The sequence below is a fragment of the Chiroxiphia lanceolata genome, chromosome 27 (genome assembly GCF_009829145.1).
Source record: "Chiroxiphia lanceolata isolate bChiLan1 chromosome 27, bChiLan1.pri, whole genome shotgun sequence".
NCBI lineage: Eukaryota > Metazoa > Chordata > Aves > Passeriformes > Pipridae > Chiroxiphia > Chiroxiphia lanceolata.
The window spans coordinates 4,215,509-4,234,044 of NC_045663.1; the positions used below are offsets into that span (position 1 = coordinate 4,215,509).

The 18,536-nt window shown below is 46.2% G+C and overlaps 1 protein-coding gene across 2 annotated transcripts in view; it reads right to left on the reverse strand.

Moving 5' to 3' along the window:
* The window catches only part of ELAVL1 (ELAV like RNA binding protein 1), a 45,444-nt gene that overhangs the window by 25,769 nt on the left and 1,139 nt on the right, over positions 1-18,536 (reverse strand). For both annotated transcript variants that reach the window (XM_032711818.1, XM_032711819.1), the window contains exon 2: positions 8,837-9,020. In XM_032711818.1, coding sequence (XP_032567709.1) covers positions 8,837-9,008 — 172 coding nt within the window. In that variant the 5' untranslated portion in view covers positions 9,009-9,020. The remainder of the gene's footprint in view (positions 1-8,836; positions 9,021-18,536) is intronic.

Sequence of the window (18,536 nt, forward strand, 5' to 3'; positions counted from 1 at the left end):
CATTCTGCAGCCTTCTATACAGATTTTGGAAAATGGAAGCAAGTCCATTTTTGTTTGTCCAAATAACTTCCTGAAGGAACGATTACTCATTTTTAAATACTTTCATCTTCTTCATCTCCAGTTTAGTCACAAATGCTGCCCAAAATTATCCTTAACCACTGAAACACCGAGAGAGCACCAGAAACCCCCCAGTGTGCCTGGGTCAGGCTGGGGGCAGAGCTCAGGATTTGGGCTTGTGCCCAACCTAGGAAGAATCCTGGGAAGCACTGTGCTGTTGTAAGACTGGATCATTCAGATCAACACTACACCAGGAATTGCTGCACCGTGCTCCACCTACGCTGAGAGGACAGAGACAAAAGCTGAGGTTTATATTGGAGCATTTCCACAATATTTGTCCTTTAAACACCTCCGTGGTGCAGCAGCTCAGGACCTTCCTCCTACAGGACCTGAACTCAGCTTTGTTACAGTTCCCCTGACTAAGACTCAGATTGCCCTCTGAGCCAATTCCTGCTTCTGCTTGAGACTTCAAACAAGCACATCTTACTGAACAGACTCTTGATGGCAACAGAAAGGAACCAGGAAGGAAACAAAGAAAGTACCTCGTTATATTGGTAACAACTTTCCAATCCAGACTGTGCCCCTACTGCTTCCCTTGGTTCTATACACCAGGACAAAAGTCTCTTTCTGTTCATGGCCAAACCATGACAAGTCTCAATTATGGAGGTTTAAGGGTAAAATCACACTTTAGCTGGTTTGGAAAGCCTGACCTTCAAATAACTCAACAAAACATTACAAATTACAAATAAAGTAGCCTCTCTTCCTTATGCAAAATCACTGGTATTTGCCTTGAAACAAAGCAACTCAAACAGACCCTTTGGGGAAAAGTCAAAAGCTACAAATTCAACTTGACATCAGTCTGTTATTCACCCTGACTTGGACAGTTCACAGGGATCTCACCAATAATGCAAAAATCCAACCACAAGAGTGACAGTTTTAGATCCTGAAAAGGTTCACTTTTTTAGTAATTAATTTTATGTCACGAAGCCTCCCTGCATACTTATCATTTCTATATGTTCTCTTTAGATTTTTTTCCTTTCTCTCATTTCCAGAACATTTCTCTATGGAGATTTAATTTCAGTTGCTCCAGGGCTCTTTTTCCAGATGAACTGCCAGCACCCGGGATGTTGTGAAGTGAAAAGGATTCAGAAAGTGAACACAGAAAATACCAGGCCCAAAATTGTGCAGGAATACCACAGGCTGGTTTTTTGAGGGAATCTCTGGGAGGAAAATTCCTTGTACACTTACTACAACATCTTATTTCTTTAAATGAGACAGAATCTGTTCACCTGTTGTTGGAACAAAAACCTGACTGTTAAAGATGCTGAGGGCTGAAAAATCCACTTCCCCCATCTCCTAAGGAAGAAACTTCAGCTCTCAAATAATGATAGTTTTAGCAGTGAACATTACAGTGCAAAACCTCAGCAAGTGTTCAGAGTCACCATGATCACAGGTCAAGCAGAACCAAACTGTTAATGTGCAGAAGCTGCTCCCTGGAAAAGAATGGAAATATTCCAAGATGTGGAACAGTAACTCCCAGTAAAAACATGCTGAGAAATACTGGAGCACAACTGAAGATGTTGCTACCTGGCTCATTTGTATGGATGGATGGAAAAGAAAGGCAAAGGAAGCAGAGCCATGAAATGGTCTGTAGAGCTCTGCTGGTCTTTTTGACTTTAATACCATAGGGAGGGACACTGAGCACCAACATATTTACCCTCTCAATGTATCCAGAGAGAGTGGAAGGATACCATGACCCCAAAACAGCAGGAAGTCACCCTCCCTTGTGCCAGTCCTGCCTCAAGGCTTTCAGAGAACAGTCAGGGTCCCTCTGAATGGTAGCACCACCACCTGGTCACCAGGCACTGCTCCCAGTCTGGCATCACTGCACACATGTCGAGTGAAACCTGGACCATCAGCCAGGGCAGTGACCAACACTTCTAACAGATCTGGCCCTGATGTCTAACCTCTGGGTCCTTCACTAATGACTTGCCTTCAGCTGCACTTCTGTGCACCTCAGGGGCTGCTTTCCAATTCACCCACAGGTCCTTCAGCTGGTGGCACAGTGCCCACCTGCAGCAATACCAACAGCTCTGCCCAGCCTGAGAGAGGGGCCCCAGGCAGTCCCTGCTCCCTCCACCACACTCTGTGCTCAAGGTAGCTCGTTTCTGATCAAGGCCTGTGCTGTCCCAGGGATAGGTGCTACCATGACTGCTGGAGACTGCAGCACCTCAGCACCAGCCCTGAGTGCACATGGGCTGGTCACAGCAGAGTCCCCAGCCCCTGCCCTGCTCTGCCTGCTCACAGCTCTGGCCAGTCTAGTACAGTCCAGGCCAGACTGGCACATAGGCCTGGCCTAAGCAACAGCTACACAGGTGCTTCACTCTCTCAACCAGGGGTTAACTGGAACAAAAACTCCAACCTCCTTAGATCAAGTGCTGACAGAGCTCTGAGCAACCTGCTGTAAGCCCAGCTGTCCTACAGCTATCCCTTCCTGGCAACAGTCACCTCTCTGGGTCATCAGAGGGGTTGCAGAAGTCCTTTGACAATCCCAGAAGTTCCCAAAACATTTAGAAGCAGAGTTCAGGTACTGCTGCAGGAGCTGTTGCTTCTGGCCGTGCTCTGAACCCTCTGAAAGAACCCAAGTAGCCTTTAGGACTATGAAGAGGGGGAAGGTTCTGGAGAGGAAGGGTCTGAGGAGCAGCTGAGGGCACTCGGCTGGTTCAGCTGGAGCAGAGGAGACTGAGGGGAGACTCCTCGGGGGCTGCAGCTCCTGCCCAGGGGAGGCGGAGGGGCAGGGACTGAGCTCTGCTCTGGGACCAGGGACAGGAGCCAGGGAAGGGCTGGAGCTGTGCCAGGGGGTTGGGATGGATCTCAGGGAAAGGTTCTTCCCCCACAGGGTGCTGGGGCACTGCCCAGGCTCCCCAGGGCAGTGGGCACGGCCCCAAGGCTGCCAGAGCTCCAGGAGGGTTTGGACAACGCTCTGAGGGACAGGGTGGGATTGTTGGGGTGTCCTGGCAGGGCCAGGGGTTGGACTCGATGATCCTTGCAGGTTCCTTCCAGCTCAGGAGATTCCATGATGCTATAATTTAGATTAACTGTATTCCTGTACCCTTGCTGAACTCAGTTACTACCTCTAAGGCAGTTTATGTGGCCACCCTTATGAGAAAGGAAATTAAGTGGAGCTGGCAGAGCTGGAAGGGTGTTCACGTTTTCAGTATTTGGGCAATTTGTCTGCAAAGCATTTGCACTTCTCATTAAGTTAACCACTGCCACAAGGCATTCTTGAATGCACATTTAAAGAAATCACATACCACCAAACGTGATTAAAGAGCTAGAAAAAAAAATCCAGGGGTAATGATGCATTCCAATTCCACAGTTAACAGCAAACCTGCATATAAGCAATTTCACGGGTGTTGTCAATGCAAAAGAAAACTATTTCAACCGAAGAGAATACTTAGATCCATTCCACAGACAATAACACTTCAGAATTCTGTTTCTACAGAGTCCACTGCACTACTGAAAGGAGAGTTGCTCTGTCATGTGAGCTGGAGCTACTCACTGCTCTGCAGGAGCTGACAGCAGGGCAATAAAATCCTCCTCCCCTTTCTACTTTATAAGCTTACAAGGACACGGACATTCATTTGCTTTTTTAGACTCCTGAGAACCAGTCTTCCAGAGGATACACCACGAAAAGAAAAAGACAGGGAAAAGGTGAAGCTGCATATCCATTCCTGACCAACTGCAACGACCTAGAAGTGACTTCTTTTTGGTCCTGTAAGCAACATGCCCCAGGCACACCTGCAGGGAGTGAGCACCATGACAGCATTGTTTGAGACGGACCCAGGTTTCTGCACACAACCTGTACAAGTCACCCCAAAATGTCCTTTCTGTTCCACGTTTTTCAGCAGCAGTGGAGCAATCCCTTTGTCCCTGGTAGCTGCTGATCCCGGGGTTCAGCCTCAGTGAGCTCCATCAGTGCTCCCTGGTAGCAGCAAACCCAGGCAGTGCAGAGTGCCCACGTCTCCTCCAGCCTCTGCACAGAGGGGGCCGTGTTTTGGGAGCTGACAGGTACAGACAGAGCCTCTGGCACAGTCTGAAGGATCATATCCTACATTTCCTAGAGCAGAAAGTCATGAGTATTTTGTCACGAGTGTCACAGGGATAACATCCCCTGCTCAGGCAGTACAGAAGGTGTGAGGGAGGGAACAGGAATCCTCAGAAGTTGGATGCCTCCCTAACAAAACCAACTGCCATCAGAAGGAACCCTCACACAGAGAGGTGTGTACAGGAAACCTGTCACCACGGTCCCAGAGCTACGGGTGTCAGGAGCAATGAACCCCACAGGGGTCTGAGACCATGAACACATGGGGAAAAGGTTCATAGAATCCCAGAATAGAATCCTAGAACATCCTGAGTTGGAAAAGACCCACAAGGATCATTGAGTCCAATGCCTGGCCCTGCAAAGCACAGCCCCAACAATCCCATCCTGTCCCTCAGAGTGTTTTCCAAACACTCCTTGAGCTCCAGCAGCTCTGGGGCCGTGCCCACTGCCCTGAGGAGCCCGGGCAGTACCCAACCACCCTCTGGGGGAAGAACCTTTCCCTGAGATCCAACCTAGACCTCCCCCAACACAGCCTCATGCTGTTTTTGCTGAACTCTCTTCACTGCACTCCAAGGACAGTCACACAGAGCATCACAGGAGGAGCCATCCCACAGCTCACACCATGCCAATAAGCAGGAACATTATTTTTAATATCAGCCTATGATGACTTCACATATGAGCTTGACAGCTTTTAATTTTTGAACAGTTCCACAAAGAGCAGGAGTTTAACCCAAGTTTTTCAGAAGTTTAGGACAGTCAGGTTTGAAAACACCAACACTTTATCAGGGTGAGGGGAAGACAGAGAAACTAAAACGCTCATGACAGATTAAGTTTCAGCTTCAGTATTTTGTCCAGAAGGACTAACAGCCTGTGTATGTACAGCTGCATGGACAGCAGGCTCAAGATGACTGTGCTCTCTCAGAAAATTTAGAGGTATTGATCCATGGAGTGCACAATCAGACATCCTGACACAACAAGCCATCAGCACTCATGCTGGGAGAAATTCAGCAAGCCTAGAGTGTCCAGAGGCCTGGATTTTGGTGTTAACAGGTACTGAAGGAGGAGAAATGTTTTAAAAACATTCACCTGTAAGAAGAGTCCAGCACAGCACACTGTCTGGAAACCCAGACCCCAGGATCTGGATGTTGCAACAAAGTCAAGCACCTCCAATGCAAAATACAGCACAGGATGTATTTCTTCTGCTGAGTCCTCTCTGGCCTGAGGTAGCTGCTCCGAGGAAGGGGACATTTAACATCATACACATCAGTGGAGAGGGAACCAGTGCAGAGCACAAGCCTGGCCCCACTGTGTCTGCAGTCAGTGATGCAGGGATACAGTGATCAGTGCAGGCTGACTGGACCAACCCCAAACTTCTCCTTGCTCTCACACTCATGAGCCAGAGCCACAGGAAGGGAGGATTTCATTGATGGAATTGGGTCAGTGTCTGCTCACAGATCTCAGCAATCACCACGACAGGCCAGGAGATGCAACAGTGAAAAGCTTCACCTCAGGCTGGACACTGTGCACACTGTACTGGGAAGTGGGAATCAGCCTTACAACACTTGCCCAGGGTTCAAAGCCCCCAGGTACAGCTGGTGCTCGATTAAGATCTGACAGAAAGGACAGTATCCAATGAATTCTGTAGTTCTCTTATGAAAATCCTGGATGTCCAAGACATGCTCCCCACGAACACAAGTGCAGTGAGCAGCAGAGCAACAACCCAGTATCTGCCCACTGACCCCAAGGACTGATCACCCATCACAAGTCAAGGAAAGCCATGCCTGGAAGTGCTGAGGAATGCAATACACCAACTGGGAATGCAGAGCCCAGCCCTCTACACCTCCAGTCTGACCAGGAAAAGCTGAAGGAGCCCTGCACCCTGCTAACACTCATCTACTGTGCACAAGCTTCTCTGTACAGTTACTGACAAAAAACCAAACCAAACAGAAAAAGAAGCTGTCACGTCTCAAACAACAACCCAAACTCAGTCACATTTTCACCAACAGTGACAACCCACGTGTACACAAAGCTGAAATTCCCTGCTAGGAATGTGAACTGACACTATGGTTTGCTGCTTCCCTAAAGCCCACCAATAATGAGATAAAGGATGAGCAGTCCGGTGGCTTCAAAGAGTTTCTCTACACTTTATAACCAAAGTCTAACACATGGAACACAGATTGTTCAATACTGTGCTGCATTTGAAGCAAAACCCATTAACATATATAATGATCATAATGTCCTTTGCTCGAACAAACCCAAACTTTGGCTTCCAAATCAATTCTTGAATCCAGTAATCAGTCTCCAGAAAGCTCAGGCCAGTTCAATAAGTCATTAAAAACTGCATTCCAGGCAGAAGACATTTTCTGCCTCACATGTTTCATTAATAGACAATGAATTGAGAAAAAATTTACATATCAGTGAATGTTTTGCGAAAAGTAAGCGTTATCAACCAAACACTGATTTTAACTCTGCAAATACAGACAATAAAGGGAACTCCAAAGACAAAACACTTGATTATTAGAACTTCAGGGAGGCATCAAAGCTGTGACTTCACTGAAAAGAACTGAACTGATCCAAAAAGTCTCATTCCAACAAAAGCAAAGGTTACCTCCCTCCTGTCCGGGCCACTCAACCCCTCATATGCCAATACTGTGACTTATCTGACCAGAAACCAAGGTCAGGGAGCTGAACAGGTTTTTCTGCAGCTCCTGTTTCCTGCTGTCTGCCACGGGGCCAGGGAAATGCAAGTGGAGGCACAGGGAAAGCAGAATTCTGCCACAGGACTGTTCTGTTCAGGGGCAGCCACACACCCGTCTGCTAATGCAGAGTTTGAGAACAGAGACGTTTAATGCAAACGTGAAAAGGCAGGAAGAACAGCAAAAGGAAGAAAAAAGGTTTAGAAGGTTCCTAAAGAAGCCAATTCTTAGGTACTGATACTCCAGAACTCTCAGTGAGCATGGAGATGACTGGGAACTGCCCCAACAGTGTTGCAAGTGAATGAAAAGTTAGGTAGCAACCAAATTCAGTGGTGTGACCACTGCAGAATCCAACACCTGCAGCCACTTACAAGAAAAGCCAGTGCTCTATCTGCAGGCACCCAAAGACTCCATGCAACACTAACAGCACTTTTACTTTTGATTCTTCAGATTAGGAACATCCTGAAGCACAAAAGTGTATGGTTTGGACTTCAAACTAGCCAGCACTGTCAAGTTCCAAGTTAAAGTTAACCAGACTTAAGCGGTGTTTGAAGCTACAGGGAACAGAGTGCAGGAAGAGTCTCAGCTTCAGGCAGTGATGAGTCTCTTGCTTCCCACCAAAAAAATCCTTCCCTCCCACGCAGGTGATTTTGTATTTATTTGACAGTCTAAGGTGTGGGTCAGCTATGACTTGCTATCATTAAACAAGGAGTCTTATTCCTTGCAAAACCAGCCTTCAGAGCAAGCCTCAACTCCTGAGCACCTCAAGGTGTACAACAACATCTGGGCTGAACGCTCAGCTGCCAAAAAATTGAAAGAAATCAGTATTTATGTAACTTTTTGATCGTGACTGAACATATACATCCCATAAGTACACATTTAGACAGACAGGCTTCATGTGAAACTTCAGCTGAGAGATATCAGGAAAACCAGAGACATGGAAATTGGAGAGGCTGCTCTGAAAGGAAATCCTAAAGGTTTTAATTACTCAGTTCTCATGTCTATTCTCCAGCATATAAAATAAAGTACTATAGATACAAGAGTACAAAGAACTCTCATGCATTCCATGAGCTCTCCTGCAGCTTTCCCAGCCAGTGGAGCAGTCTCAGGCTTGTTCCCTTATGGATTAGATAATGATCAGTATTGCTGGAGTCTGAAATACAAGACTGTGCAGCAGAGAATTCCACAAGCATTCAGCTGCAGGCTGGGAACACACACATGTGCACAGCCAGTTAACAGCACACATACTCCCCCCCCCAGAAACAACCAGGATCTCTCACAAAATCCAAGATTCTGCGAATTCTGAACGAGAATAACCAAAACTTGTAAATGAAGTATTTTAACAGTACAAGGACCAAAAACCTCTTCACAGAGCAGCTGAAAGCTCCTGCTACTAAACAGATATGGCTCATGGAACCAGCTGCTCTGTCAGCACTTGTCTGGCTTCAATGAAACATTAAGTTTCACAAATCTGAACAACTCATTCCTCTCATATTTTAAAGCTACTACTACCAATCCTATGTAAAGGAACTTACAAATTAAATTCCTCAAGAGCGATAAGGCCACTTCAGACACTCGCCACACCTTTATTTTACTGATCAAAATCAGAGCAAAACATTTGTTTGTATATTCAGAGCTCTGGTAGAGTCAAAACCACTCAGACTGTAGGAAGAATAAATCAGCTGGTGACTAAATCCAAGCTAGTTTTAGACATGCCTATTGATGTTCAGATCTGGGAACTGTACTTCTTGGAATTCTTAGCCATATACACAACAGTCATTAGTTTAGCCTTGAGCATTCTATCCTCCTAATACCCACTATCTAGTCCTGGCATTACTGGAGTTCCAGGCATAGCTGTTGATAGTTTGATTACACACACCCACGAATATACAATATTTCTACATTAAGGTGCATTAACTCAAGTATTTGCTTGAGCAGTTTACCCCAAAGTGACAATTTCTGATGCACTGGATCTTACCTGCAACTTTGTCCCGAATAAGTTTTGCAGATTCCACCTCTCCGATGCTGCTGAACAGACTCCGTAGCTCATCCTGTGTCATGTTCTGAGGGAGGTAGTTCACAATTAAATTTGTCCTACCAATATCATCCCTGCAATCTTCAGCCATGTGATCTTCATAACCATTAGACATTTTATAATGTATCTGCAAAGAGGAGAAAAACCCCAGTGAGTTCTAGATCTTCGCATTTCAATAAGCCAAAACTTCCTCCACCTGAAATAAGTCTGAATGTTTATTTTAAAAGCTGAGAACAAGCCACTGTTTCAGCAATGCATTTTTTCCCCGCTCACAAAACATCATTTGTACCATTAAAGAGCTCATCAAGATATTTCTTTTTTTACAGTAACAAAAAGCATCAAGACAGATTTTGCAGACGTTGCTGTAAACCAAAATATTCCCAACAGCTAAGGCAAAAATCAGGTTCCCCGTGTCCAAACACTTGACCAGCCAGAGCCAAACTGTCACCTCAACCTGAATTCCAACCTTATGCCCAGAACTCTTTCAGACAGAGAGGGAAGCAGCCAGATCTACTGACCCAGTTCAGTGTCTCAGTTGGGGACTATTTATTTTCTGTATGTTTTCCCCTGCACCCATTGCTTGTCCTGCACTTGTTCAATGCTGTGTTTGGTGCTGCTTAACTGTGTGTATGTAACCTGTGAGTCTGTGCTGCACACCAACTTTGGAGTATATTGAGTATTTGACAGAGTTTCTATTTTTACACCTTTTTAAAGAAAGCCTTGAGAAAACATCCAGAAATTCCATCACAGAAAGGTACTCTCCACCTCAGTCAGCCTGACATTACAGGTGCAGAGAACACCTACAACTCAAACCCACACCAGATCCAAACTGCTCATGGCCTGACAGAACTGGAGATTTTAAAGTGCTTTGACCACTCTGAAATAGTCAAAATCAGGATATCTAAACCCTGTTCCTGCAACAGGATCTGCAGATCAGATCTAAAGGATGAGCCCTTCCACAGACAGCACCACACTGACAACCAGAAGCTGAACAATGGCAGAAGTCAGGAACAGCAAGCAGAAATCCTCAGTCTACAAAGGGAACAAACATTCCCTGCACGAAGGGACTTCAGGCCCTTCACCAGTAGCTGCTGTTCAGTCCTGTCTGATGTTTATTTCATACTCTAATCTTGCAAAGGTCAGATTTTTTTAACTGGTAATCCCTGAGCACATCATTATAGAACAAACCACGAGAAAACTTATTTAACACAGTACAGATTTGACCTGAATCTTTACCTTTTTAATACACGTTAAAGCATTAAGAGCTGGTAGCTTAGAGCAGGAGAGGTCTTGCTCCCCCTCGCCCACAGATCAGGTTCTACCCCCATTTCTGTTTGAAGTGTCAACTGAAGCCTGCCCCAGCACCCTCTGCCCACAGGATAACCAATCTGTACCGTGAGAGCAATGGAAAACTACACAGGAGGGAAGCCCTTTTTGTTGTGTCAGCAATTTTAATCTGCTTCCCTTGCAGCGAGATAAGCACCAGTTAATGCCAGAGGACTGGAGAGCAGGGGGAGCACAGCAAAGCTGAAATCAGGGGAAGAGATGCCCCCCATCCAATGATTTTTAAGCCTCCAGGTAGTCTCAGTTGTGCTGAGAAATTCTGTCATTAAATACACTTTCCCTCCCAGCTCTGTCAGGACTGGCTGAGCACAACCTCAGAGAAGTTTCCTGTTCTGCTAAACAACACAAAACGAGCTGAACTGTCTCTGTTCACTGTACCTGAGCTACAAAACCACATACACACAACATTTTTTAAATTATCTTAATGGAAGGCAACTTTGCTTGCCTTTGTCCTCTACAAAATTCAAGCCCTACTAGAACAAGACACCAATATGTTGATGAGTCTGGAAATTCTATGACACAAAAAGAAGAAACGTTGAGATTTTTCCATCTTTACGAGACAAAAGTTCAAATTTCCTTCACTGTAACCTAATTTACCCAGCATGTAATAGAAATCCTCCTGGTGCCAAGATTAAGAAATTGTTATATATTTCCAAAATCAGAAACTTAAGGAAAAGAGTTTGGTGTTTTGGGGTTTTTTTTTAATGCCCAAGGTGTATCTGCTGCCTAAAAAGGAGGCACCACAGTCACAAACCAAGCACAGAAACAGTCCCAGCACACCATGATGGCAAGTTACCAAACTGTTATCTGGCATTAAGCAGAATTGACAGGAGTTTGGCAGGGGCTGTTGACTTTGCATCATTGTCCCACAGCCTCCAACCCAACTGCCTGCAGTACTCACTGTCTGCACCTCCCGGGATACACAAGGCATGCCCAGGGCAGTGCTGATTCAGAGGCACTAGAACTGGGAAGGAAACTTCCACCTGCTTTGCTTCAGACATCTGAAAAAAATTACAGGAAGTCCTTGCACACAGGTCTGGCGAACATTCCCTGGGGATACCAGGAATGAAGCATGAGGGAGTGATAAAGGCACAGTGAAGAGGAAAAGGAGCAGAGCATGGAGAGAGAAGATGCTTCTGTCTTCCTCAACTTTCTTTCACCAGGCACTTACACAATCTGTTGCAAGATTAACACTGTCCAACCATCCTGGAAGTTAATGGGAAACCACTTCCTCTGTGGTGGGTGTTAAGGAAACTCCCCCAGCCTGATGCCACTCTGGGGGCCCCACTGGCACCAGCCCAGACTGTCACTGCTGGAATCGAAGCCTCTTCACAGCAGCAGCTCCAGTGACCCCACAGGGGCCCCACATGACCCCCACACACCCCACACTCCTCCAGTCAGACCAGTTCCCCTCACCAGCTCAGCCCCCAGGTTCCCAGAGCACAGCCCCAGACTCTGGGTCCTTTGTGGTGCAGGGACACAGAACAGCTCAAGCTGGTGCCCCTGGGGAGGGACCCCAGACAAAGGCACCCCCGGGGGGGGGCTGATATTTAATCTGGGGTCTTCTCAATGTGTCAGGGGAGGTTTAGGTTGGATATTAGGAAAAGGTTCCGGAACAGGCTCTCCAGGGCAGGTGCTCACAGCCCAAAGTCTGCCAGAGCTCAAGTACACCCCCCACCAGGCACACCCTGCAGCTCACAGTGCCACTGCCCACCTGCCTCAGGTGTATTCCCAACAGGTGAACAGCTCTCATGCCAGCAGAAACAAAAACAGCCCCTGAAGAACTGTAACCTTTGAACACTGACAAGAATTCCAAAAAGGAGGTATAAGATGGGAAAGATGCCTGTAACAAGACTGGTACTTTGCAGCCTTTATGTCCCAAAACCCCAAAACTTTAAGGCTACCTTTGGTTGCACTGCAGTTCACAAAATGCCAATTTTTTTTTAAATAACCAAACTTTGCAGAACTTCTTTGAAAAGGCAGGGCCACTTTCTTCTGTGGGTAAGACATCCTCAAACTTATGATGCCAAGGGAGCATCGAGCATTCAAAAGGAACCACATGTGTTGTGCCTGAATCCCCCCTCCACTGTGCAGGGGCCCAAATCCCCACAGCCCAACACTTCACCACCTATGCCAAACACTGCTCAGGCACCCACAGCCAGGCTGGCACTTCCAGGACTGGACTGAAACGTTCTCCATGGCATTATTTTCAGAAATGTTGCTCTGACTGTGGCAATCACCTTCTCACAAGAGCACACCAGATCCCAGAAGGTTTAATGGTTCTGGCAACAGACCAACAAAAGTGTTTTCCAAACAATACTCTATCTTCATACAGAATTCCAGGAATCAGAGCTATTAATGCTTTCACTGCAAGACGTTTGCTAAGAAGGAAGACCTGTACAGATTTGAGGAGATCATGTGAAACAGGAACACTGGTAAGGAGAACTGTCTTTGACATCAGGCAAGAGGTTTTGTCTACTTCACCTTGTTCACAGGACTGGAAAGGCACAGACCCCTTCTGGGATCACAAACTTGAATGTAGATACCTCAACAGATGGTCATGGAATCCCAGAATGGTTTGGGTGGGAAAGGACCCTAAAGGTCATCTCGTTCCACCCTCTTCCATGGGCAGGGAAGCCATTCCCCTTGTCCTGTCCCTCCATCCCTTGTCCCCAGTCCCTCTCCAGCTCTCCTGGAGCCCCTTTAGGCCCTGGAAGGGGCTCTCAGCTCTCCCTGGAGCCTTCTCTTCTCCAGGGGAACCCCCCCAGCTCTCCCAGCCTGGCTCCAGAGTAGAGGGGCTCCAGCCCTTGGAGCATCTCCGTGGCCTCCTCTGGACATGCTCCAACAGGTCCATATGTTTCTTGTTCTAGGAGCCCCAGAGCTGGACACAGTGCTCTGGGTGGGATGGTTGATAATGTGAGCATTTCAGCTACTGCAGAACTTGGAAACTGTGGCACCTTCACTGGAGTACTGGGAATGGGCCACAATGAGCACAGCACAGTCCTTAAACCACAGCAGACCCGAGGCTGCTGACACAGTTACTGACCCCAGACCAGCCTTTCTCTGCACTGAAGTGCCAGGTAGCATCACCCAGGACAGGCTGTGCAGGAAGGGCTACAGGAGACAGTGTCTGACAGAGCCCCTGAACTGGTGAAATCTCCTTGTTGCAGTTGTTAGTGGTGAATGAACAGGGACCCTGAAACCAGTGATGCTGGAGAGTCCTGCCCATGAGCTGCTTTATGAACTCAGACTTCAGTCTCATGGGTCTGTTCTTGAGCTCTGCCTTGTGTATTTGAGAATCTCCATGGGGTGCTTCAAGTAAAACCTCAGGGCTATACAAAGAGCCCTCCTCCTGTTTCTCCAGCACACAGATATTTGTTGACATGCCTCCCCCAGCAGCCATTGGCTGACTCAGAGGCAAACAACAAATTTGGTTATCTTAGACACTGCTCTGGCTCTCAATCTGGAGCTGTTGAGTACTTTCTTGGAGACCTCACCTGAAACAGAACAAAAAAGGACACTACAACACCCAGGCAAGTGCCAAACCAATCCACATATCTGCAGAAGGCAGCTGCAGAGCTGCTGAGATGTCCAGGTTTGAACACATGCCAAAACCAATGCCACACACACAGAAGGGCCTGAAGGGCCTCCAGAGCCTCCACAAGTTTAAACTGTTTCAGGAAAAGTTTTCAAGAACGATCCAACACAGTATTGCCATGCAAAAACTTGCTCTGCAGCCAGCTCTCAGGACAGGATAGAGAAGCAAGAGTTTAATCAAGACAGAGAAGGGACAGACCCTGGGGGGAAAACCCCAACATTTTCTTCTCTGAAATCACTGCAAGGAACAGAATTGGTTTCACCTGAGAAGCTGCACCAGCAGAAAACCTCCCCCTGTGCCTACATGCCTCCCAAGAAAAAGGAAGTTTCCTAGTGCTCCACAGCCAGAACACATCTGTCTCTATTTCTTAACCCAGATGTCTCTGCTTCACATGCCACAGATCCTTTCCCCATAATCTCCAAGAAAACTCCTTTTATTCTTTACACAAACTCCTTTCCTGTCCCCAGTACCTCTGCACATAGCACAGACCTCTCCAACACCCAGACAGACCACTGCAGGGCAATGACACTGCAGTGCAAGCCCTGTTGCTATTTGACTCACGCTGCATTCATGCAATATTCCTTCAAACTCCTTCAAAATCCCTTCAAATCTTGACCAAACACCAAAAGCCAATTGGGAGGAGGGGGAAATCACAAAATCCAGATTGTCTCTAATTCAAGAGCAACATTTATACAGTGCATGGGGGGAAACAACACGAAGTTGAACACAGGAGGTTATTCCAGCATGTACAGGTCACACACTTCAAAGCTTCACCTCAGATCTGGGCAACATGCTTAAATCTTCCAAAAGAATATTTCACTGTACACTGGTGAGGGCAAGGATAAGGTTAAAGTTTTTCTTATGAATAAAACTAAATTAGGCACGAAGTAGTGTGCCCATGTTTTGAGAGCTCAGCTTTCCTTGCTCAGGCTGAGTGGCAACTCTGTGTTTCAGGAGGATGAATCCTACGTTCCACTGAAAAAGTCATCTTCCTGAACTGTGAACATGGTGCTTTGGTACACATGGAAACTTAAAGGCAGAAAGTGAGGTGTCACAGATTCCTGTCCACAAACTACTGCTACCCCATTGATCTTTTTACCGTCCCACTGCCATGGATCAGGTCACTATTCTCTGACTCATCTGGGTTCCTCTGCCCTGCAACCACAATATTTTAAATCAGCAAACAGGAAAACTTTAAATTCAATATTCAATTTGATTCAGTTGGCAGTTTAACTCTCCTGACTCCTTACACAAGAACAAAACCAGCTCAGTACCGACCTGTGCTAATGAAGGTCACTTTAAAAAAAAAAAAAAGTTTGTCTTTACACAGGAAGATTCTTTTACCCTGAAACTCTGAGTGTTAAGCCACAGAGGCTGCACATATATGATCCTTCCACACTAATGTGTCAGTTCTGTTTGTAAATCAAACCCTTTCTGTTTGCCAGCCATTCGGGCTTTCCAGAGGTAACAGATCTCATCTCACTGATTCTTCTTCCCTTTGCAAACCTGGAATGAGGACACTGCACTTGTTCTCCTTAGCTTGACTAAACCTAAGATCACATTTTTGTCAATACAAATATCTCTGTACCAGAAGTGGCCATTCCTAAAATCTACTACTGCATTTTCACAAACTTTACTTCCATATGCTAAATCAGTGATTTCCAGTACACCATATTTTAAGCTCTTTTTTTGTTGTTGTTTTATAAACACTGGGCATAAACTTAGTCTTAAGTGCCTTTTTAGTCTGACAAATCTCAACTGTCATAATTTTAATATTTCAGCAAAGTAGTTTTACATATTTTATAGCAATCAGATTTGTCTAGAAAGGTTTTAAATGTTTTCCTTAGTTGCTTCTATCCATGTCCATAAAACAACACCATTGAGGTGTTTTTGTCAATGCTTATATTGCCATTCAGAAATACAAGCGTTTGAGGCCAAAAAAGAAGCTGCATTCTTCAGAGGAATGACCTCATTTCACCAGTCTGATGAACTATACCCAATTCCTAGGAACAAAATTAATCATCATTAGGATGCTGTCAGAAATCAGATACAGGCTGGCCATAATTACCATCCACTGCTGGTCCAACACAGGGGGGGATCAGGGCCCCCAACGGCCTCTCAGCTCGATCCACACGAACAAGGGCAACCAGAAACCTCCAGCTAAGACACTGAATATCTGCAGCCAGCTCCGAGATTTCCCCAACATTCCCAGGTTAACAGTCAGCCCTGACAGAGAGAGGAGGCTCCCAGTCTGCTCAGAGCTTCACATCAACACCTTCCAAGCAGCACAACCCCTTTCTCAGCACAAGAAAGACAAGAGCTGCTGGAGTGAGCCCAGAGGAGGCCATGGAGATGCTCCAAAGGCTGGAGCCCCTCTGCTCTGGAGCCAGGCTGGGGGAGCTGGGGGGGTTCACCTGGAGAAGAGAAGGCTCTGGGGTGACCTCATTACAGCCTCCCAATACCCTGAGGGGGGCATAAAAATAAGAGAGAGAGGGGCTTTTTATATGGGTAGTGACAGGGTAATGGCTTCCCACTGCCAGAGGGCAGGGTGAGATGGGATATTGGGAAGAAATTCTCCCCTGGGAGGGTGGGGAGGCCCTGGCACAGGTTGCCCCAAGAATTTGTGGCTGCCCCATCCCTGGAAGTGTCAAAGGCCAAGCTGGACAGGGCTTGGAGCAACCTGGTCTGGTGAAAGGTGTCCCTGCCCATGGCAGGGGTGGAACTGGATGGGTTTAAGGTCCCTTCCAACCCAAACCATTCCACGATTCTGTGATTCCACAGTTTTTGTTCCTGGGTTGAAGATGCTGCCAGTTAGCATCACAGAGTTCTTACACAGGGAAGAGACAGCTGGACAACTTCATGTAACCAGGACTATCTCACCTTCTGCACTGGTATTTAAAAAGGACAGGTTTATGACAGACAGATTTAAAAAAAAAAAAGTTATTATCTCCCTTTCTCTAAACAGTGTGAGATTGTCCAGAAATCGCCCATGGCAATTTTTTCACCTGCAGAAAAGACATTTTTTGGAGATAAAAAACTGTGCTGTGAGGGAATGACTCCTTTCCTAGGGGCAGGACACTTGCAGGAGGTGAGCAGAAGTGGACATAAGAACTTGCAGATTCCAAACACCTTCTGACAACAGCTGCCCCACACATTGATCCATCCCTGGATTAGCAGCTGGTACTTTCACTTTGATGACAAGTGAGTAACAGGAGGAAGGGACAGCATCCAACTTGTTCAGTAGCACAAAAGTAGTAGGAGGATTTCCAGTAGCTGCAAATCCATCTCTGAGGGTCTCATGAGACACCTGGACTTGCTGCTGTGCTCCTACATGGAGACCATGGAAGCAGTGGGAGATAGGAAAATTATACCTTTATACTTACCATGCCACTGCTACTAATATTAAAAAAACCCCAACAAACCAAACAAAACACCAAAGGCAGCAAACCCATGCACATGAAGAATGTCTCTGCCTTCTCCGCAGTTTACTTGCCACCCTATTCCCTCAGAAAAAGATTAAAATCTATTTTTGCATACATCACCTACATATAACGAGGTTGTATAATCAAATGGATCATTTAGGCCAGCGGTTTGAAGCTTTCAGATGCCTGATCACAGAATGGCACATCAAACAGGAGAAGTGCCCTGATCGTTTCCAGCACAAGGCAAAATTTATCACCTCTCATTTGCTGAACTCTGTCACTCTCCCTAAATGCTTAAATTGGCAGGACTCTCCTGCAGCTGCCTTCCTGGCTGCTTCTAAAAGTACTTGGAAGAGCAGAAAGAACAGCTTCTCTAAACTTCTTTATGAAGTCTGCAAACAGAGCAAGTTTGAGCTTTCTGTAACTAAAACTCTACCAGCCCCACAGGCTTCACGTGTAGTTGGTGTGGCAGCCAATAACACTGGGCTATAATCAATTCAGAGGGCTCTGAGACCACAGCTCCAGGAAAGAAAGTAGGCTGGTACAACAGCCTAAAGAGATGGATTCTGAAAGTAAAATTACGTGTCTCAGGTCAAGACAAGGAGGGCTTTTTCCAGGAAAAGAAAAGTGACAGAACATGTAAGAACCTGAAAGAAAATAAAGTGCTTTAATTCAGAGCATATAGCACATTTCACATTAAGTTCATTTCAGTACCAACGTTCAACAAACATGATTAAGTTGAGTTAAGATGCTACACACAATGCTCAGATTTCCATTCAGGCTGTGCTTACTGCTGCTGTTCCCACAAATGTGGCACTGCACAAGACAACTCCCCTAGGAAAGCAGAGTATCCATGTTCATCTCGTCCTGCAGAACCACCCACAGCAGGGCTATAAACTCAGTGTACAACACATTTAACAATCACACCAGCTTAAGATGTTCCTGTTCATATTCCACTCAAGCCTGGGGAGAGCCCACTGCAATCACAGCTGTAACTCCAGCCCCCTGAGTGCTCTGAATCATGGAAACCACCAGGAGCATTAGGATCACTATACACAGGGCTACTCTGTTTCAGAACAAAAAACAAGGCACTCACAGTAACATTTCATGCTGCACAGACTTACAGGATCAGGACTCTTGACTTTCTTATCCATCACACACACTGACATAACCCATGAGTCAACAGGAATCCAAGAAATCCCATCAACCCTAACGGTTTAATAAAGCCTATGGAACACATGGATTGTCCCAGCTGTAATGGGGGATACACAAGTCAGAG